The sequence below is a fragment of the Lissotriton vulgaris genome, chromosome 1_1, assembly GCF_964263255.1.
Source record: "Lissotriton vulgaris chromosome 1_1, aLisVul1.2, whole genome shotgun sequence".
NCBI lineage: Eukaryota > Metazoa > Chordata > Amphibia > Caudata > Salamandridae > Lissotriton > Lissotriton vulgaris.
The window spans coordinates 484,676,697-484,699,089 of NC_141685.1; the positions used below are offsets into that span (position 1 = coordinate 484,676,697).

Consider the following 22,393-nt stretch of genomic DNA (forward strand, 5'->3'; position numbering starts at 1 on the left):
GAAAATTGCCTGCATGACGCACAAAGCTATACACCACAACTCACCTGGCTACCTCACTCAGAAACTGACAATATCTGGTGGCTCAAGAACCACTAGAAGCACAAAGAATCTTCTCCTGAAACCTCGTAGATTCCGGAAGGAAAAAACATTTAAACGCTCTTTCTCAGGAATGGCACCCAGGATCTGGAACTCACTCCCGCCCGAAACCAGACTTATCTCCTCCTCCACATTCTTTAAAAAAGAAATAAAAGCTATCCTCATGACTAAATTCACTTGAACTCTTACGCTCGCTCTATTTGAAGATATACACCTATCTGTACTATTGTTTGCTCGATTGTCGATCTGTATCATTGGTTTTAGTCAATTATTAGGCTACCCCATGTACCCACCCTATTTTGCCTTTCAGTTTTTACCTCTATGCTCAAAAGACTATTGATTTCTCCCATGTCTCTTGTTTCCTACCTCCTGTATTTGTAAAGCGCTCTGATATCTACAAAGATCTTGTTCGCGCTATATAAAACTTTCAAAATAGAGACTCCGCGTCAACAGGACACGGCCAAGAGCGGCGCACCCCGAGAGTGCACTCCTGGTGAGGCCTCGAAGGATTCCGTCGGCTCGGCGCGCCCGTCCGCCGCTTTCACCAAGAAGGTGACGGACTCCCTACAGCACATCAGGGAGAAGGCCTCGACGGTCGGACCAAAGGATCCTCCACCTCCGAAGCCGATCGAGAGACCTCACAAGGTGTTGACGCCCATTCACTTTACGTTGCCACCGAAGGTGGCGCCGAAGGCTTTCACCCCTACAGCGGTCGCCAGCGGCCCCGAGAAGGTTTCCTCAGTGCCGAAGTCGTCGACGGGGGTCCCCACCCTGAAGCCTCGACAGCCTTCAGTAGACGAGCAACAAGAACACTTTATTGATGCCGAAACTGGGAGGCTTTCCCTCCACAAGCGGAAAATTGCCCTGAAACAACCGATGGAGTCCTACAAGATTCCTCTTAAGAAAAAGAAGGACTCTGCTTCCACTCCTGTCCTGGTGGAGCCACTTTCTCCACAGACTCATGATGTCTCGCCCACTTACTCTGATGTGGACGCTGGGGAGGGCGATGATGAGGATGAGTACCGCTATCCCGTCTATACAGACCCTGATGATACCAATGAACCCTGGGCTGATGGTGCTGACCCAGGTGATCCTCATTCAGGACAAGACACTCAACTCTATTCTGTGAAGACGTCTCCCACAGAAGATTCTGCAGCATTCAATGCCCTCATTGAACGGGCAGCTAAAAATCACAACGTCCAGCTCCATGCTGACCCTATTGACGTAGATTTCCTTTTTGATACCTTCTCAGTCTCGGAGAGGACTGTCAAGACTCTACCTATTTAAAAAGGGGTCTTAAAACATGCTGGTGAGATTTTTAAAGAGCCTACCAGGGCGAGGGTGATGAACCCTAGGATTGAGAAAGTATAAGCCAGCGCCTACTGATCCTACCTACATCAAAGGACAGTTGCCTCTGGACTCTCTTGTCGTCTCGAATGCCCAGAATAAGGCTAATTCTCAGACAACGGGTGATGCTCCTCCCCCAGACAAGGAATCTAAGGTCTTTGAGGCATCGGGGAAAAAGGGTGGCAGCACAAGCGGCCAACATCTGGCGCATTTCCAATATGCAAGCGCTTCTAGCGAGGTATGACAGGGCACACTATGACACACTGGAGACCCTGTTGCAGCACCTGCCTGATGAATACAAGGAAGCAGCTGAGATGCTTATTCAGGAAGGGAAGCTGATCTCTAATGCTTCAATTAAATGCGCTCTGGACGCGGCTGACACTGCAGCCAGGGCTGTCAACACTAGTGTGATGCTGAGACGACATGCCTGGCTGAGAGTCTCTGGATTTAAGCCAGAGATACAAACCACCATCCTTAATCAAACCGTGAATCCAGATCACTTGTTTGGCCCAGAGGTTGACGCCACCTTAGAAAAGATTAAGAAGGACACAAACTGCTAAATCCATGGGTGCCTTACAGTCCCAGCAGTTTCGGGGTGGGTCTTTTCGTCGCTCAAGCACTAGAGGCGTTTCCAGAGGCCAGCTCTCCCAAACCACGCAGTACTACAAGGGCAACACGCAGTCCACATACACCAACAAAAGTCGAGGTGGATATCGTGGTAACAGCGCCAAGGGCAGGGGTTGTGTAAACTACAACTCCAGATCCTCTGCCACCAACAAACAGTGACGCCTCGTCACTGCCCCCCGACCATGCAAGTCGGTGGGAGACTTCAGCAGTTCCTGCCGGTCTGGAGAACCATCACCACAGACAGGTGGGTCAGAAAACTTATACAATACGGTTATTGTCTGGAGTTAACATCCACTCCACCCAACATACCCCCAAGACACCGTCCTATGTCTGCCGAGCATTTGCACTTATTGCAGCAGGAGGTCCTCGTCATGCTGCAAAAAGGAGCAATAGAGCTCGTGCCTGTGCAGGAAAGAGGCTCAGGGGTTTACTCCCTGTACTTCTTAATACCAAAAAAGGACGGATCTCTCAGGCCCATCCTGGACCTCAGGCCCCTCAACCAGTACATCCTGTCGGAGCACTTCCATATGCTGAACCTGCAGCAAGTGCTCCCGTTGCTCAGTCAGGGGGATTTTCTCGCAACTTAAGACCCAAAGGATGCGTATTTTCACATTCCACTGCACCCGTCACACAGAAAATACCTCCGGTTCACCATCCAAAACGAACACTACCAGTTCAAGGTTTTGCCTTTCGGTGTCACCACGGCACCCAGGGTGTTCACAAAGTGCCTGACGACAGTGGCGGCGCACCTAAGGAGACGGAACATTCACGTCTACCCTTATCTGGACGACTGGCTCATCCAGGCGAAGTCAGCCCAGCAGTGTGCCGCTCACGTGTCCCACACCATTCACCTCCTTCACGGCCTGGGATTCTCACTCAATTACCCAAAATCCCACCTCCAGCCCGCCCACATACGGCAGTATCTGGGTGCGACGATAAACACTCTGGCAGCCACAGCACAGCCAAATTCAGTGAGGGTCAGCAGCATTCAATCGCTGATACAACGATTCAAACCCCAACGCTCGCTTCCAGCGAGAGTGTTCATGCAGTTGATAGGCATGATGGCCTCCTGCATCTCCATAGTCCCGCACGCGAGGCTACATATGCGTCCGCTTCAGGAGTGCCTAGCACGTCAGTGGACTCAGGCTCACGGGCAGTTGAAAGACCTAGTGTTGGTGAGCGGTCGGGCATACAACTCTCTGCATTGGTGGAATCCACGAAACCTTTGCAAGAGACGACCGTTCCAAGAGCCTGTGCCACAGATCATCCTGACAACAGACGCTTCTCTCCAGGGATGGGGAGCTCATGTACTCCATTACACTGTGCAGGGACTATGGACGCAACAGCAACGGAAGATTCACATCAATGTTCTGGAACTGATGGCAATCTTCATGGCACTAAAAGCTTTCAAAGTACATCTGTGCAACAAGGTCGTGTTGGTCCAGACGGACAACATGACAGCCATGTACTACATTCAGAAACAGGGAGGTACCCACTCTCCGCAGTTGTCACATCTGGCTCAGAGCATGTGGAAGTTGGCCATTCAGAGGAACATCTTCCTCATGGCAGAACACCTCCCGGGCAAGGACAATCAGATGGCGGACCTGCTCAGCAGGTACAGCCACCAAATGCACGAGTGGGAGTTGCATCCATCAGTACTCCACCCGTACTTCCAAGAGTGGGGTCATCCAGAGATAGACCTGTTCGCCACAAGGGAGAACGCAAAATGCCAAAGCTTCGCCGCCAGGTTTCCACACCCACAGTCGCAGGGCAATGCGATATGGATGAACTGGTCAGGCAGATTTGCGTACGCTTTTCCCCCAGCACCTCTGATACCGCTGGTGGCACGCAAACTCAAGCAGCACTCTATGACTCTCATCCTGGTTGCTCCAACGTGGGCTCGCCAACCATGGTACACCACGTTTCTGGAACTGTCCGTGGTACTGCATCAAAGGCTACGCCTCACACCCAGCCTTCTAACGCAGAGCCATGGCGACATTCAGCATCCAGATCTGCAACAGCTCAACCTGGCAATCTGGCTCCTGAGGTCTTAGAGTTTGGCTACCTAAACTTGCCTCTAGACTGCATGGACATCATCCGGGAGGCGAGGAAGCCCACCACTAGAGCATGCTACGCGGCGAAGTGGAAGCGGTTTGTCATGTACTGTGCAGACCACAACATTGACCCGCTAGATGCATCTATTCAGAACATCATTTGTTATCTTTTCCATCTGTACAAATGTAATTTGGCCTATGCTTCCATTCGCATACATCTATCTGCGATGGCTGCTTATCTCCAAAACAGGCAGCACCTCTGACTTTTCAGGGTGCCTGCTATTAAAGGCTTTTTAGAAGGGCTCAAGCAAGTTATTCCTCCGCGGACTCCGCCAGCTCCGGAGTGGAACCTCAATGTGGTCCTCACCAGGCTGATGGGTCCCCCCTTTGAACCGCTGAATTCCTGAGAGATTCAGTTCTTGACATGGAAAGTGGCTTTCCTTATTGCGATTACATCGCTGCGACGAGTTGGTGAGCTCCAGGCTCTAACTATACAAGAGCCATTTATTCAAATTCATTCCAACAGGGTGGTGCTTCGCACTAACCCTAAACACCTTCCAAAAGGTGTGTCTCAGTTCCATATTAACCAAACTATTGAATTACCTGTGTTCTTCCAAAATCCTGAGTCATTGGCGGAAAGAATGCTCCACACCCTTGACGTCAAAAGGGCCTTGATGTATTACATTGATAGGACCAAGGATTTTAGGAAAACTACTCAACTCGTTGTTGCCTTTGCGCCACAACACAAAGGTAACCCCATTTCCAAAGCTGGTATAGCTAGGTGGATAGTTAAATGTATTCAGATTTGTTATCTGAAAGCCAAACGTACTCTCACCATTCCACTGCGGGCCCACTCCACCAGAAAGTTGGGGGCCTCCATGGCTTTCCTTGGAAATATCCCTTTGGAAGACATGTAGAGCAGCCACATGGTCTACCACACACACATTTACAAAGCATTATTGTGTTGATGTGCACTCCAAACAGCAGGCAGCTGTAGGGCAGGCTGTTCTAAAAACACTTTTCCAAACTGCTGCAGCTGGCGCGGGCGGCCGCCGCTAATGGAGGGACTGCTATGTATTCTATGCACAGATATGAATTCAGCAGCCCACATGCTTCGGCCGAATATGCTACTTACCAGTATGCATCTGTTCTTGGCATGTATGGCTGCTGACATTCATATCGCCCGCCCTCCTCCCCGGCGCCTGTAGCAGCTGCAGAATTCACACATACTTCTAGCATGGTCATCATTCACTTAGTTTCACTCCATCTTGGCAACAATGGCTAAAAACAATCAGAGGATGGAGTTGATGCCCATGCGCACTGTAGTCCAGGGGAGGAGCCACCTATCTCGTGATACTTCGAAGACTCTTCCAGGACAACAATGTGCAATCATCCGGACCCAACACTAGGCGGCGATCTATGCACAGATATGAATGTCAGCAGCCCTACATGCCAAGAACAGATGCATACTGGTAAGTAGCATATTCGTTTTTACATGTGAAAAAGTAGAAAATCACAGTAATGTTATTGTATGGGAGAAACATTTGCTCTAGGGTCACTTGCAAACGACTTACAGATGTGTTCTTCTGTATTTCATGGAGGGGACAAGGTCCTTAAAACTACCAGCAGTTTTGGTTTACCTGCCCTGGTGTGTCTGGGTGCAGTGGTGCTGGCTACAAGGGTAACCTCAACACTACTGCTAAAGTCAATGGGGAATAGTACCTGTAAGAAAGAAGCTGCAGGCACAAAATGGGGGACCAGTCTGTCACAACTCAACAGGGGGCTCATCTCTTGAGGGTCTCTGGGGCAAGGGGGCATGGTCGGTCGGCTCGGACTCTGGCTGGTGGGCACGGGTGCAGTGGTGTTTTGTCTGGAAGGCAGCTTACGTAGAGGCTCTCACTTCTTGGTATCGACCTAGTGGGGAGGTGCAGACAGGGCAGCATGGCCACTCTCAAAGCCCTTGTGGATCCTGAATTCCCTCGTCGCTGCGTCGTATCGACTCTGTTGGGTCTGGAACACCAGAACTAGTGCAGGGCGGCTCCTCTGGGTCCTGGTGTCCAAACTTGGTAGGGAGGACAGATGAAACGTCCTGGAGCAGGGTGACCTGTTCCTGGGTGGCTGCTGTGTCAGTGGACAAGCGACCAGCTGGGCAAAAAAAACTTGTGCACCAGAGCCCCACAGCAGGAGTCCAAGCCTACCGACCGTTCACCCTTGATATAGGGACCCACAAACTTTTGGTTCTGCTGGACTGGTCCCTGTAGGAAGCTGGGTTTCTGTTGCAGTAACACCCTACTTTTTGCCAGATTTCTGATGCACTTTGACTTGACGTGCCCTGGCCCTGGGCCCAGGTCCGGGGAACCTGCCAATCAGGTTCCAGTACCTGTGTTCTTTACCAAACTGCACCTTTGTACCCCCAATTGGCACCTCTCTGGCCACATGTAATTCCCTTGTAAAAGGTACCATGGGTACCAAGGACACTGTGACCAGGGAAGGCCTCTAAGGACTGCAGCGCATATTGTGCCACCCTTAGAGGTCCTGTACCTTCACTCTCACTCTCACTCTCACACCACACACACACACACACACACACACACACACACACACACACACACTCTCACTCTCACTCTCACTCACTCTCTCTCACTCAATCACTCTCTCACTCTCTCACTCACTCACTCACTCTCTCACTGCAGGCTGCGTGTTTTGGTGCAGAGAAAAATGAAGTCTACTTGGCACACATTCTTGTATGCCATATCTGCAACCCACTGCCCATAGTATAGGTAAGACACCTCTCTAGCTGGGTGCGCTATACCACTGGTGAGGGTACAGTTTCATTAACATTGCACCCCTTCAGTGTCTAAGACATTGTAAGTGCAGTAAAGCCATAAAGAGTATTTGGTCTGGGAGTTTGTCATTACGAACTCCACAGCACCATAATGACTTTACTGAATTCTGGGAAGTTTGGTAGCAATTTTCTCAGCACATTAAACCCACACTAATGTCAGTGTGGATTTTACTGTAAAAATGCATTCAGAGGGCGTCTTAGAGATGCCCCCTGAAAAACTACCAACCCTGGTGTGGATCTTGAATGTCTGCCTGCTGTTTGCCACCACCAGACAGGTTTCTGGACCCCTAGGTCCAGAGAGAAAGTCCATACTGGGCAGAAGTGTCATGCCGCCTCCTCCTCCAGGATGAGCTAGGTCCACGAAGAGTAAGCTTCAAAGGCTTGCCTTTTGCTGCCCGAGCAACTGGCTCCCTCCGGTTCTGCCCCTACTTTGGACAGGAGATACGGTGGTAAAACCAAGTTTGGAGGTGAGGTGTGTCCACCTCTGCCAACCCTACCCCTCAAGTGGGGGAGGCAAAATGAAGCACACATCTCAGTCCTCTCCATCTTAAAAGTGAGGGGACTCTGCCAATTGCAGAAAGGCTCATGCCCCTCTCCCACTGGAGGGTGGCATAATAGGGGGTGTACCCACCCCAAGGAAGGGACCCATTGGTCCCGACCTGCAAACCCATTTTACCGCCCCTTAAGTATTATGGGGAAACCCTGAACCTGAACCTTGCCTCCTCACAATGGAGGAAGGAGGACCGAAGAGCCGGTCTGACCCAGGAAGAACACCTACTACTTTGGTAGTCCTACTGGCCTGTCCCGCCTTTAACCTGCCTATAGCGAGAACCCTGTAATACCAGCCGCCTCCAGAGCCCAGAGGACCTGCCCTGCACTCATCTTTAAGACTCTGTCTCCCGTGAGCACCGGATTTGCTCAAAACAAACTCACCCTCAGAATCCGAATCCAGGTGACTCCGCGATTCTGCAGCCAACGCCACTGCCCGAGTTTAAGTGTCCCAATACCACGAGGAGGTCTCCCCAGAGACCTTGACCTGAGTTCTGCTGATCGCCGACCTCCTTCAAGATGACTCTTGCAGCCTCAACTTGAAGGGTTCTTGCGGCCGGACCTGATAAGAAGAACCCAACATCAAAAGACATCTCTGCACCAACACCCCACGGCCTTTATTGCCCCACCGACTGTGTCCAGGCATCTCCGAGAACCCAACTTACCTCTCCAGCCAGTGGTCGCCTCCAGAAAGTCTCCGTGCCCAAGTCTGCAGCATCTTTTCCGAACCAGAGATGTCCATTGGAATCCACAGGTTCTCTGATGTCCTCTTGGCACACTGCACCTGACTGCCCCCCTGCCGCTAGTAGTGCAGCTCCTGTGCTGATTGTTGGCCCTTGCAGTGCTGACTTAACCCCAGGAGCTTTGTTCCCCCACCCGAGTGGGTTGTTCGTGAGCATTCCCTGACCGAAGGCCCCCTTAAACCTATTGGCTAACATTGGGCCTTGGCACCCGACCACCACAGTGCTGCTGGTGGTAAAACTTGAGTGCCTACCTAGAACTTGGGGAACCTTGGTCCTAACCCCCAAAAACTCCCACTTGTGAGCAGAGTACTTAACAGTGAAACTGATGACCATTTGTTAGAGACATGTGTACAGTAGATACACATGCTTTGCATGCTCCTGCCATCTAGTGTTGGGTCTGGATGTTTGCAAGTTGTTTTTCTTAAAGGAAGTCTTTACAGTGGCGAGGTAAGGTGACTCCTCCTTTCGGTGATGGTGCGCATGGGCATCAACTCCATTGTTAGATTGTTTTTTTTCCACCATCTTGTTTGGAAGTGTATTTCTGCATTCCGGTTCAAAACGGTCCTTCAGGTTCCCCTTGGTGTGCAATCCACTGTACCCTCGACTTTATTGTTCTCGCACATGTTTCCCTGTTCTGAGATGGAACGGACTCCAGTCCAATTCTGTCCTTGGTGCAACTCCAAGTACCTGCGCACGACCTACACAAATGTTGTAACTTGTGCCTCTCACCGGAGCACAAGGAAGACAACTGTGATGCCTGTAAGTTGTTCCGGTCCAAAAAGACACTACGCAATCGTCTGGCTCGACGAAGAGAAATGCAACACCAAAGCATTCAGCATACTCCAGATACCTTCGGGGAAGAATCTGAACATGAAGAGGTCGAAGCGTCTGCAGCAGAAGAGAAAGAAACCTTCTCTGTTCCATAATCCAATTCTGAACTGAAAAGTGATTTGAAGTCTGAAGACGCGCCTCCGGGACATGGTACCGTGAGTACTAAAGACCATTTACCCCTTAAAACCTCTTCCATCAAGAATAAAGCTACGGCACCACCTTAGCTTCCGGGCCTTGATCGGCACTGAGACACTGTGTTCGAGGCATGTGGGCTGCTGAATTCATATCTGTGCATAGTCCGCCACCTAGTGTTGGGTCCGGATGATTGCACATTGTTGTCCTGGAAGAGTCTTCGAAGTATCACGAGATAGGTGGCTCCTCCCCTGGACTACAGTGCGCATGGGCATCGCCTCCATCCCCAGATTGTTTTTTTCCGCCATAGGGTTCGGATGTGTTTTCGGTTCCCTCCTTCGGAACCGATAGTTGTTCGATTTTACTTGAGACCAAAAGGTCTTTAGGCTGGGCGTCAGTATAGTTGCGTTCGGGTTCTCTTACTGACTCTCAGCTCCAATCTCCTACTGCCCTTCCACGTGCTTCGACGCGGACGGGCCTACACTACCGCATTTGCTATGGAGCGGACTCCATTCAAGAAGTGTCCGCTATGTCACTCGAAATATTCGCACCTCGACGTGCACCCTGTGTGCAACACATGCTTGTCACCGGATCACCGTGAAGACACCTGCATGGCGTGTTCAAAGTTTAGGAGTAAGAAAACTTTGAAGATTCGCCGGGCTAATCGACTCCAGGCACAGTTGTCGGCTTCGGCACCCCCACCTGATGACATCTTTCAGGAATCGATCGAGGAGGAGGACGACGTACAAGAGTCGGACTCTGGCCCCGCGTCCGAGGAAGAGACCTACGACGCGGAAGGGGAGGCCTGCGACGAAGTCTCCGGTGAGGTAGGGGACGACGAACTGATTTGTGCCACGATGGGAGATAGCTCAGAGGAAGAGCATCCCCAACCGGACTCTGGGGTTTCCCCCCGTCATACGGCCCAGGTCGAGGGATCGCCTTCGGGCCTTACCCGAGATCTTACTATAAGTCCTACGTCCCCGCCTCCGGGCCCGGTCACGGACATTTCTAGCAAGAAACCGAAAGTGAAGCCAACCGGTCCCGCACCCTCGGATGCGAAACCGAAACCGAAACTGGCGTTGGTAAAGAAGGTTCTGGAGGCGTCAACTTCCACGAAACCCAAAATGGCCGACTCGAAGAGCCACGCCAAGATGGCCGACCACAAAAGCCGCGCCAAAATGGCCGACCCGAAGTCCTCTGGGTCGGCACCGAAGGTGAAGACTTCCGACGCGGCTGCGTCGGCACTGAAAGGGATCGCGGACCCGAAGACGGCTTCGAAGAAGCGTCACGCCGACGGTGCGACAGGCCAGGGGGCGTCGGCACCGAAGAAGAGGCCTGCCGGCGACCGGGCTCTCGGAGACTAAGAGTCGCTCGAGACGGTTCAGCCCTCGGCGTCCCTTACTAAGAAGGTGGGAGAATCCTTGAAGCGGATCCAACAGTCCACTGTGGTTCCCAGCCAGGACACTGTCGTGCCTAGGCCCACGCCGAAGCCTGCCAAGGAACAAACGCCCATCCGTTTTACCCTTCCTCCAAAGTCGGCGCCGAAGGCCTTCGCGCCTAAGCAGAGCGGACATTCTCAGGAAGTGTTGACGCCGAAAGCTGCCTTGGTGGTGTCGAAGCTTCGGCTCCAACCGCTCGCGGTGGAGGAACGTCGAGAGGTGACAATCGACGCCAACACCGGAAAATTGTCGCTCCTCAAACGAAAGATTACGTCGGAGCCGCCATTGGAACCTTTTAGGATTCCACTTAAGAGCAAAAAGTACTCTGCGGACTCTTCGGCTCTGATGGAACCTCTGTCTCCACGGGCCATGGAACGCTCGCCGGCCCATTCCCCAGTGCCTGAGGTGGACGAGGAGGACGACGAGTACAACTATCCTGCGTACTCGGATCCGGACGAGGAGCAGGTGCCCTGGACGGCAGGAGGCGACACGGACGACCTGCAGTCAGGCCAGGACACTCAACTTTTCGCCACGAAGACGTCCCCGACGGAGGACTCGGCGGCGTTTAATGCATTAATAGAGAGAGCTGCAGCGAACCATGACGTCGAACTGCACTCAGACCCTGTGGATGCGGACTTCTTAGTCGACACCTTCTCGGTAGCCGAAAAGCAAGTCAAGACGCTACCTATGCTCAAAGGGGTGCTGAAGCATGCACAGGAGGTATTCAAGGAGCCCACCCGGGCGCGGGTGGTCAATCCTCGCATCGACAGGAAGTATAAGGCGGCGCCCACGGATCCCACGTATATTAAGGGACATTTGCCATTGGACTCCCTGGTGGTGTCCAACGCTCGAAAGAGGGCGAATTCGCAGACTACTGGTGATGCTCCTCCCCCAGACAAAGAGTCAAAAATCTTTGAGGCATCAGGCAAACGCATTGCTGCACAGGCAGCAAACATCTGGAGGATCTCTAACACCCAAGCCCTGCTTGCACGTTATGATAGGGCCCATTATGACACATTAGAGGCCATCCTACAACACTTGCCTGACCAATACAAGGAGGCGGGGGAGATGCTCATTCAGGAGGGTAAACTCATTACTAATGCATCCATCAAATGTGCCCTAGATGTAGCAGACACTGCCTCCAGGGCTATCAATACAAGCGTGTTACTCAGACGCCATGCCTGGCTTCGAATTTCTGGGTTCAAGCCCGACATACAAACCACATTACTGGGTCAGACGGTGAATCCTGACCATCTGTTCGGCCCTGAGGTGGATGCCTCCCTAGAAAAAATGAAGAAAGATACCGAAACTGCCAAGTCTATGGGGGCTTTACAAAGTCAGCAGTTTCGGGGTGGTTCCTTTCGCCGCTCCAATTCAAGAGGCACCTCCAGAGGCCAGGCATCCCAGCCCACGCAATACTACAAGGGTAACACCCAGTCCTCGTATAACAACAACAAGGGCAGGGGTGGCTACAGAGGCAATAATATCAAAGGCAGAGGACGTGGAAACAATGCCCCCAGGTCCACCGCCTCCAACAAGCAGTGACGTCTTGTCACTTCCCCCCGATCACACAACACCTGTCGGGGGGAGACTACAGCAGTTCCTGCCGGCGTGGAGGTCCATCACCACGGACAGGTGGGTGAGGTCTCTTATCCGGTACGGGTACTGTCTAGAACTTACGTCCATTCCACCGGACATACCGCCAAGAGGCCGTGCTATGTCCGACGAGCACTTGACCTTGTTGCAGCAAGAAGTACTAATCATGCTGCAAAAAGGGGCGATAGAGCTCGTTCCATTGCAAGAACGGGGAACAGGGGTTTACTCCCTGTATTTTCTAATCCCCAAAAAGGACGGATCACTCAGGCCGATCCTGGACCTCAGGCCCCTGAACTGGTACATCAACTCAGAGCACTTCCATATGCTCACATTGCAGCAGGTGCTTCCCCTGCTTCAACGGGGGGACTTCCTAGCAACGCTGGATCTGAAGGATGCCTATTTCCATATTCCCCTGCATCCTTCACACAGGAAGTATCTCAGATTCAAGATCTTAGACCAGCATTACCAGTTCAGAGTCCTGCCGTTCGGGGTCACCACGGCACCAAGAGTTTTCACCAAATGCCTAGCGACTGTAGCAGCGCATCTCCGTCGCCAGCACGTCCATGTCTTCCCATACCTAGACGACTGGCTTATTCAGGCAAAGACGGAACAGCAGTGCGTAGACCACGTGTCACGCACCATTCACCTCCTGCACGATCTGGGATTCTCTCTGAACTACCCAAAGTCCCATCTCCAGCCCGCCCACGTGCGACAGTATCTGGGCGCGACGATCAACACTCTGGCGGCCACTGCGCAGCCGAGTTCAGTGAGAATCGCCGGTATCCAGGCGCTGATCCAACGATTCAGACCCCAGACCTCGCTTCCAGCGAGGGTGTTCATGCAGTTGATAGGCATGATGGCCTCCTGCATCTCCATTGTCCCGCACGCGAGACTACATATGCGTCCGCTTCAGGAGTGCCTGGCACGTCAGTGGACTCAGGCTCATGGGCAACTGACAGACCTAGTGTTGGTGAGCGGTCGGGCGTACAACTCTCTGCATTGGTGGAATCCGCAAAACCTTTGCAAGGGCCGACCATTCCAAGAGCCTGTCCCACAGATCATCCTGACAACGGACGCCTCTCTCCAGGGATGGGGAGCGCATGTACTCCATTACACAGTGCAGGGACTATGGACACTTCAACAAAGGAAGATGCACATCAATGTGTTGGAACTGATGGCAATCTTCATGGCCTTAAAGGCGTTCAAAGTACATCTGTGCAACAAGGTCGTGTTGATCCGGACGGACAACATGACGGCCATGTACTACATCCAGAAACAAGGGGGAACACACTCTCCACAGCTGTCTCATCTGGCTCAGAGCATGTGGAAGTGGGCCATTCAGAGGAACATCTTCCTCATGGCAGAACATCTCCCAGGCAAGGACAACCAGATGGCGGATCTGCTCAGCAGACACAGCCATCAGATGCACGAGTGGGAGTTACATCCATCAGTACTCCAACCGTACTTCCAAAGGTGGGGTCATCCAGAGATAGACCTGTTCGCCACAAAGGAGAACGCAAAATGCCAAAGCTTCGCCGCCAGGTTCCCACACCCCCAGTCACAGGGCAATGCGATGTGGATGAACTGGTCAGGCAGATTTGCGTACGCTTTTCCCCCAGCACCTCTGATACCGCTGGTGGCACGCAAGCTCAGGCAACACTCGATGACGCTCATCCTGGTTGCTCCAACGTGGGCTCGCCAACCATGGTACACCACGTTTCTGGAACTCTCCGTGGTACCGCATCAACGGCTTCATCTCACTCCCAGCCTTTTGACGCAGAGCCATGGCGACATTCAGCACCCAGATCCGCAACAGCTCAACCTGGCGATCTGGCTCCTGAGGTCCTAGAGTTTGGCTACCTCAATCTTCCTCCCGACTGCATGGACATCATTCGGGAGGCGAGAAAGCCCACTACTAGAGCTTGTTATGCGGCTAAATGGAAGAGGTTTGTCGTCTACTGCGTGGAGCACAGCATTGACCCGCTAGACGCTTCCATTCAAAACATCATATGCTACCTCTTTCACCTGTACCGGTGTAATCTTGCCTACTCTTCCATCCGCATTCACCTGTCGGCTATGGCAGCATACCTCCAAAATAGGCAACACCTGTCACTCTTTAAGGTCCCTGCTATCAAGGCTTTTCTGGAAGGACTCAAAAGAGTCATTCCACCAAGGACTCCACCAGCTCCGGAATGGAACCTCAATGTGGTTCTTACAAGGCTGATGGGTCCCCCCTTTGAGCCACTACACTCTTGCGAACTGCAGTTTCTGACCTGGAAGGTGGCTTTCTTAGTAGCAATCACATCGCTACGGAGGGTTAGCGAACTGCAGGCGCTCACCATCCAAGAACCTTTCTTCCAGGTACATGCCAACAGGGTGGTGCTCCGCACTAACCCTAAATTCTTGCCCAAAGTGGTCTCACAGTTTCACATAAACCAAACTATTGAATTGCCGGTGTTCTTCCAAAACCCAGAGACGCTGGCGGAGCGGATGCTCCACACTCTTGATGTGAAGAGGGCCTTGATGTATTATGTGGACAGGACAAAAGATTTCCGCAAAACCAAACAACTTTTTGTTGCTTTTGCCACTCAACACAAGGGAAACGCAATCTCCAAAGCAGGAATAGCTAGATGGATAGTAAAGTGCATTCAGATCTGCTACGCTAAAGCAAAACGCACTCTCACTATACCACCGAGGGCCCACTCCACTAGGAAGTTGGGGGCCTCTATGGCGTTCTTAGGTAACATTCCCTTAGAAGACATCTGTAGAGCAGCCACATGGTCTACCACTCATACTTTCACCAAGCACTACTGTGTAGACGTGCATTCAAAACAACAGGCAGCTGTTGGTCAGGCTGTTCTAAAAACGCTTTTTCAGACTGCTGCAGCTGGCACGGGCGGCCGCCGCTAATGGAGGGACTGCTATGTATTCTATGCACAGATATGAATTCAGCAGCCCACATGCCTCGAACTGCAAATGCTACTTACCAGTATGCATCTGTTCTTGGCATGTAGGGCTGCTGACATTCATATCGCCCACCCTCCTCCCCGGCGCCTGTAGCAGCTGCAGTATGTATTCATATACAAACATATGCTCATAGCATGGTCATCACTCACTTCTTCACTCCATCTCTGCCTATGGCTAAAAACAATCTGGGGATGGAGGCGATGCCCATGCGCACTGTAGTCCAGGGGAGGAGCCACCTATCTCGTGATACTTCGAAGACTCTTCCAGGACAACAATGTGCAATCATCCGGACCCAACACTAGGTGGCGGACTATGCACAGATATGAATGTCAGCAGCCCTACATGCCAAGAACAGATGCATACTGGTAAGTAGCATTTGCATTCCGACACCTGCCCTTGGGCCCGGCACCAGAACAAAAAGTCAAGCCTCTGGCTCTGGATCGAGTCGTCCAAAGTCGTCATCTTTAGATCCGAACCCTCCGCTGTGAAAGATGAGACTTGTTCGGAACCAAAGCCTTACGCCCCGAAAGATAAACATGCTTCGGAGCCGAAACCTTCCGCTCCTAAAGGCAAGACTGGTTTGGGGCTGAAACATTCAATGCCGAAAACGAAAGAGCTAGCTTCACAAAGTCTCTGGAACCTATCTTGGAGCTTTTCAAAGAAAAATGTGATCCTAAGCAAAAGAAGGTGTACATGAATCCAGATACTGGATATATTTTAGCTAAGACACCATCTAGATGGAAACTTTCTTTAGAGGACCCCGCTTATAAGATTCCTCTTAAGAAAAAGGATGACTTGGCTGCAAGCCCTATTCATCCACCTCCACCATCTTCACCAAATGTATCCAGTTCAGATCTTCTATTCATAACACCTCAGGGTTTTTCTAGGCATACCACCCCGAGTAGTCAATGTAATCTAATCTATCATCAGTAGGGTAAAACTAACCTGTCTCACGACGGTCTAAACCCAGCTCACGTTCCCTATTAGTGGGTGAACATTCCAACGCTTGGAGAATTCTGCTTCACAATGATAGGAAGAGCCGATATCGAAGGATCAAAAAATTACTTACTGTGTAATTTAAACCGCTTTTTGAGCCAATACCAAATTGTAACGATTGCATATTCAACCACAACTGCATTTCCCTGTAAAGTATTTTATTTGACTCCTAAAGACCTGGCTCTTCGAACAGTAGCTGTGTGTGTCCCCCCCCCCCCCCCCCTCCCCCCCCCCTGAATCACCCCACCTCTCGCGCATTGAGACCCTCACAGGTATGTAGTGTGCTTTACAAATGCTATGATTGATTGATTAATTGATTTGAAAGTATATTTTACTTGCTTGTGCAAAGTCCTGGTTCAAAAGATAAAACGGAAGTATAATTTTTTTTATATTTACCCAATTGGTCTGGATTCAGTGTGTGTGTGTGTGCCATCAGTCTTGATTGATTAATTACAATAACTGCTTAAATCACCCTCAGGATAAGCCTAACTGCGCGCCCACACTACCACAAAGAGAGCTGTTAATACTTACCTAATTTAGCCTCTGCTATACCTCTGGGAACTCCCTGGACTGTGCACACTATACCTTACTTTGGTATAGTATATACAGTCAGCTTCATACAGTTGTCCTCTGCATCAAAATATGCTATGCTTTGGCGAAGAAGGAACGGTCTGTGGGGTTGTGTTCTCATTCCACCAGAGCAACGGTGGCAACCATGGCATTAGCACATGGAGTCCCAGTCCTTGACAGCTCTCGGGCAGAAATGTGGGCATCCTTTCACATGTGTACCAGACACTACAACTTAGACTTCCTGGTATGATCTTGATTCGCAAACCCTCCGGCGGGAATGGTATTGCTGGGATATCTATTCTAAGGTATGTCATCTACAACTATCAGTCTCTGTCAGATGAACAAGTTACTTACCTTCGGTAACTATGTATCTGATAGAGACATATGTTGTAGATTCCTTACCGTACCACTCATCCTCCACGCTCTACGAACTGATTACTAGGAATAGGGACTCCCCTACATGGCCCTAGTTTTGACGCACCAGCGGTCAGTGTCTTTCATGGCTCTGCGCTTCTGGCGTGGAAAGTAGTTTTAAGAAATGACGTTGGCGTGCATGGGCGGTGTCTAGGTAGGAGCCGATTTACTCCACCCAGCGACGCGCAGGGGTACTGCTGAAGAAACATTTCCGCTTTCAGACTAATGCCTTGGGGAAATTCTAAGGTATGAATATATAGCTAATATATTTCTCTATCAGATACATTGTTACTGAAGGCAAGTAACTTGTTCCTGCATTCCATCGTGCCAACAATTTAAATAGCTAAAAAAAACTAACTTTTCTAACACAATAACTAGATGAAACGAGTTGCTCTATTCAACATTCAAAACAATGGTGTAAGCCTGATTTCTGTAGAAGCTGAGCGAGTCGAATGTTGGAGCCTGGGAGTGTGAATTGCGACAGTCGCACATTATTTTGGATTGAGGTACTGAGTAGCTATTCTGGTGCTATAATTGGCTAATCATCCTAAGATTCAAAGTGGTAGAGGTGTTGCTATGCTGAGCATCCTTTTCTTTTCTGCTGGTAAGTTCTAAAACCTTCGCTGTGGTCTGCTTTTTGAGGATAACCACAGCAGTGCCAACTTCAATCACCCTCGTCATCTTGGCAAGGCAGCGTATGCCACTTCGAAAATGCATGTTCCAGTTTTGGAGATTGTTTTAGTCTGCAATTTTGGCTCACCAACTGGAAATAGTAATAGTTAGTGCCAATACTCCATATACTGAGTATTCTTTCATAATATCATTGCTCAACGTTTGGTTGGCGGTATCCTCCGAGTTGAATATGAAAGGATGCAGTAGATATTTCAAAGAAAAGTTGTTGCCTTAAGAAAATCTGTAGCTCTTCATGTTTCACTTGTGTTCACAATCTATTAACTGTTTTTCCCATGGCCCGAACCGAAGGTACTGCTGCATATTTGGAAATGAGAATTGAGATGTTCAGACAGTGTTGTGGATGACGTGCAGACAGTGCTATTGGGGCCCTCGTGAAAGTGTTGATTTGTCCCATGATGTGTTTTTTATACTTCTAGTGGACATTTTCTTCAAGTGAAAATGGTCTGCATCCTTAAGGCCCCTGAAGCAAGACAAAGTCACTTGTGTTATGAACTATGCAAATAGAGCTTCCTAAAATTCCTATTTATTCTCATTGGCACTCCCATGTAACATTTATGTGCTAGTAAAGTCTGATTTGAACTTTTGCAAGTCAGTCTGACTTTATGCTTTTAGCAATAAAAATATATACCTGTTCTTCAGTTCTCCAGGCCTTGTCTTACATATAACTGAACCGTTCAAAAAGTCTCCTAATTATTCGTTATAGCTTTCATGGTTTACTTTAATCTCGTCTTCAATACATTTTAAACGTTTGTCATCTTAGGCATAAAAAGGAGAAAAGGAAGGACAAAGATAAGGAAAGGGATAAAGATAAAGAGAGAAGCAGAGATGAAAGGGAGAGATCAACCAGCAAGAAGAAGAAAAGCAAAGACAAAGAGAGAGAACGTGAACGAAAATCAGACAGTGACAAAGATATAAAAGTAAGTTAAATAAGTTTAATTTCAATTCTAAATTAAAGTTTGTCAAGTAAGTATATGTATTTGAAACTAATTTCTCTTGCTTTTGGTTTGAAAAGCAGGTTACAAGGGACTATGATGAAGAAGAACAAGGATATGACAGTGAAAAAGAAAAGCATGATGATATATTAGTGTCTGAATCTTGTTCCCCCAAAGTGGAAGAAGAACCAGTGCAAGCAGTTGCAGAGGCTGTGAAAGAATCCAAAGTGAACGGGGATGATCATCATGAAGAGGATATGGATATGAGCGACTGAATTGCTGCAGACATGTATCAATGTCATTCCTGCGTGGATTGTTTATTTGCTCATGAACTGGATATGCACAGCTCTTTTTAAACGTCTCAATCTCCTGCTATTAAAGTTATTTACATCACTGTCTTAATTGAAAGTAGCACATGGATAACATTTCTTGTTTTGGCCAAAAAATTGCTGAGCCAGGCAGTTTAGTAAACCTGATGATGCTTCAAGCACGTAAAAGGTTGCATGTGTTTATAGCAGGCATGGGTTGTTAATGTTTGATATCCTCTAGTAGTTCAGTTCAACAAAAGTGTTTTCTAGAATTTGATTCATCACAGAAATAGCTACATACGGAATTCACTGCCTGCATGTTGAACAAGACATCCACATTGTTAATGTTTGCTCTAGGAAAATCGTACAACACGATGGATCTACTTGAGGGTCTTATGTGTGGTTTTGTGAAAAATTAACAGTCCTTACATCTGGAAATACACATTGTGATTTTTGTAGATCATTATTTTAGCCTTGTGCTAAATTTCTATTGTGAGGTTTATTTTCCTTTGTTTGAGAGGTTAAAATGCACTAACTTGTGATGGTTAATTCAGTAACTTGGACAAAAAAAAATTGATCCTGTGAAGTACTTTAATACACATTCAAATATGTTTTCATAAATTTTGAGTATGGTTTTATTTTTTCTGTCAGAAGTTGGGTTTTTGACATTTGGTTAAGGTGCATTTTCACAAATGGGACAGCTCTACTAGGCAAGAAAGAATGTGTTGTGTGATCTTTCATAGCCCAATATTACTGTTTCTTTTCTGTTCTGTGCTTTGTGTAAACTATAGAAGTGCATTTTAAACTGCCCTTGTATGTTTTTAAAGAGAGTCTGTTGATAATGTACTTTTTATTTGGTCCCAAGTTGTATAAACTAATTAAATTTGTGTTATTGTCTCTGCAGTTGACTCTTATACCACAGTGATTCCATGTTATATGCAAAGTAGTAACTTGGCTGTTTTCTTAGATTAAGGAGAGTTTAAGAGCATTTTACTTTTGTTTGGGAGAGATACAGAAGTAGGCTGCAGTGCGTGCCATGTTGTACAGTTTCTGAAGTTTGTTTTACAAAACTTTCATAATAAAAGCCCATAATCTATCCCTTTAATGCCTGTAACCGTGTTGCGACTGTTGTGTAGATTGTAAATGTATTTTCTTTTTTGTGCAAATACTTAATATGTTCTAGAGCGTTCTTCATTTTGTTAAATGCACATTTTTCTTTGTATGTAAGTGGATTGTCGAGCAGACAATTTTTTTGTGTGTTTTTCTGGCCAATTGGATCAATCAGCAGCAATGATCCTGCTTTAAGCTCTCAGGAGAGCCAGGAGCTACAATCATTTGGATGGTATGCTTACAAAATCTCTGATACAAAAAGTAGTTGCCTCAGCTGCAATTAATGAACCCGTTATTTACATCCTCAAGTTGAGATATGGGGGTCTCTCGCATACCTCAACCCTGGAGAGTCAAAGTTTTTCCATGTTGCCTTTTCCGGAGAACAGTCCCCAGTAAATGGAAGTCCCGGGATGGAGCTTTACTCTGAACTGTTTATCACAGGAATTCCTTATTCTGATAGAGACTTCTAACTGCAGATTCCTCACCTTTTGAATAGCCCAGGTGTTAGACTGTATCCAGAAACTAGAAATTCAGCAGGTGGCAGTCTGTGATAACGTGCTACATCATACCACTCAGTCCCATGCACACGTTATGTCTGAACCAATATATACGTCACCTGCTCATGCTTGGGGAGATCCTTTCTTCCTGCGCCAACTGACTGATCCAGAGCTTCGACAGTCATCTGACAAATTTGCAATTCTCTTGAAATATTCTCTACAATGTGCAGAAATGTCACATAAAGCACTAGGTTTTAAACAGCAGGTGTCTGTTACAGATCTACATGAAGATTGCCTCTAGTGTCTTGGCTCAAGCCGCAACTAGAAGTAGTGTTGGTCATGTGCCAAGATGAATAGGAAGGCTATAGGTGAACAAGAGGCCAAGCTAGCCATCTGCTGCCTCATCCCAAAGTGATATCTCTGTAGAACCATACTCACTTTAGGTAAGTAATGCAAATCTAGCTTTTTAATACAAATGTAAAATGTCAAAATCATTTTGTTCCTCATCCTCTTCTGTCAGATACATTTTCATATACTTCCTGCCTTTCATGCCCCAAACAATGCATTAATAAGGAAGTCTTTCTTGATGTGAGATTTGATCCACATACTTTCGCAAAATGCATAAACGTTTTCTTTCATTTAGACCACCTATTATGGGACTCTACAGGTAACGTGAGGAAAAATGGGGATGAACTGAGATTTTGCATTTTACACTTTCACCAGTTTAAACCAAATATTTAAAAAACGAAATAATTATGTAGTATGTAAATGACTCAAATGTATGTAAATATTAATTATCTATAGTTCTGTAGTAGGGGATCTCTGTGTATAGTCATAATCTAGTGAATAGTCCCGCCCATGTGCGTGGACCCCGGAGCAATCAAAAATAATCTCAAGTCAAAAAATTGAAGACCTGCATAGACACTTAAGAGAGAATTTAAAGACCGATAATGCAGCCTATATCCACAGGCTACACTGTCCAGTACTTCAACTAGAAATTCCACCAAAAGCCCACAAACAGCACAGCCTGTCCAGTGTTGTCCACAGAGAAAATCCTTCCCCTACCAGCAAAAACCTCTGGAATGATAGAGAAAGTAGTGGACAGACAAGCCCCATAGGCTGCCATTATGTGGCTCAGACCAGGATACTGTGCCTTTAAGAGAACCTTCCAGAACATTCTCAGTATCCCAGAATGCACAGCAGGTCTCTTTTACTTTCAGTTCCTTTTTTCCGGCTCCTGCAAGCAGGACCCTGGAGCATTGAGCTCTCCCTTTCTAGGGTTTCTTTACAGATTTGTTCACTTTTCAAGTGTTTGAGTGCTTTCATTTGAAGTACTTTGGTGCTTTCTTCCTTGTGTGTGTCTTTGAGCACTCTTTTATTTGTCACAATGCCTGCTTTGTTTGACAAATGCCCAGAGTGTTCGAGGAAGTAGGCCAAGTCAGACCCACATGAGGTGTGCATCATCTGCCTTCCTTCATCTCATGTCCCGGAGGAGTGTGACATTTGCCAGTCCTTCTCCAGCAGGACCCTGAGAGAGGATGAAGATCGGGCTCCAAGGCCTGGAAGATAGAAGACTGAAGGCACAAGGTGGATCTGGGCATACTTCATCTGCCCATGCTGAGGCCTGTGGAGGGCTCTCCAGGGGCA

The 22,393-nt window shown here is 48.5% G+C and overlaps 1 protein-coding gene across 2 annotated transcripts in view; it reads left to right on the top strand.

The window, feature by feature from the left end:
• SRSF11 (serine and arginine rich splicing factor 11) overlaps positions 1 to 20,244 on the top strand; it is a 252,145-nt gene extending 231,901 nt beyond the window's left edge. The window contains exons 11-12 of one of the 2 annotated variants that reach the window (XM_086953852.1): positions 18,660 to 18,816; positions 18,912 to 20,244. In XM_086953852.1, coding sequence (XP_086809978.1) covers positions 18,660 to 18,816; positions 18,912 to 19,106 — 352 coding nt within the window. In that variant the 3' untranslated portion in view covers positions 19,107 to 20,244. The remainder of the gene's footprint in view (positions 1 to 18,659; positions 18,817 to 18,911) is intronic. The other variant, XM_086953853.1, reaches the window with a different exon arrangement.
• The last annotated feature ends 2,149 nt before the right edge of the window (positions 20,245 to 22,393 follow it).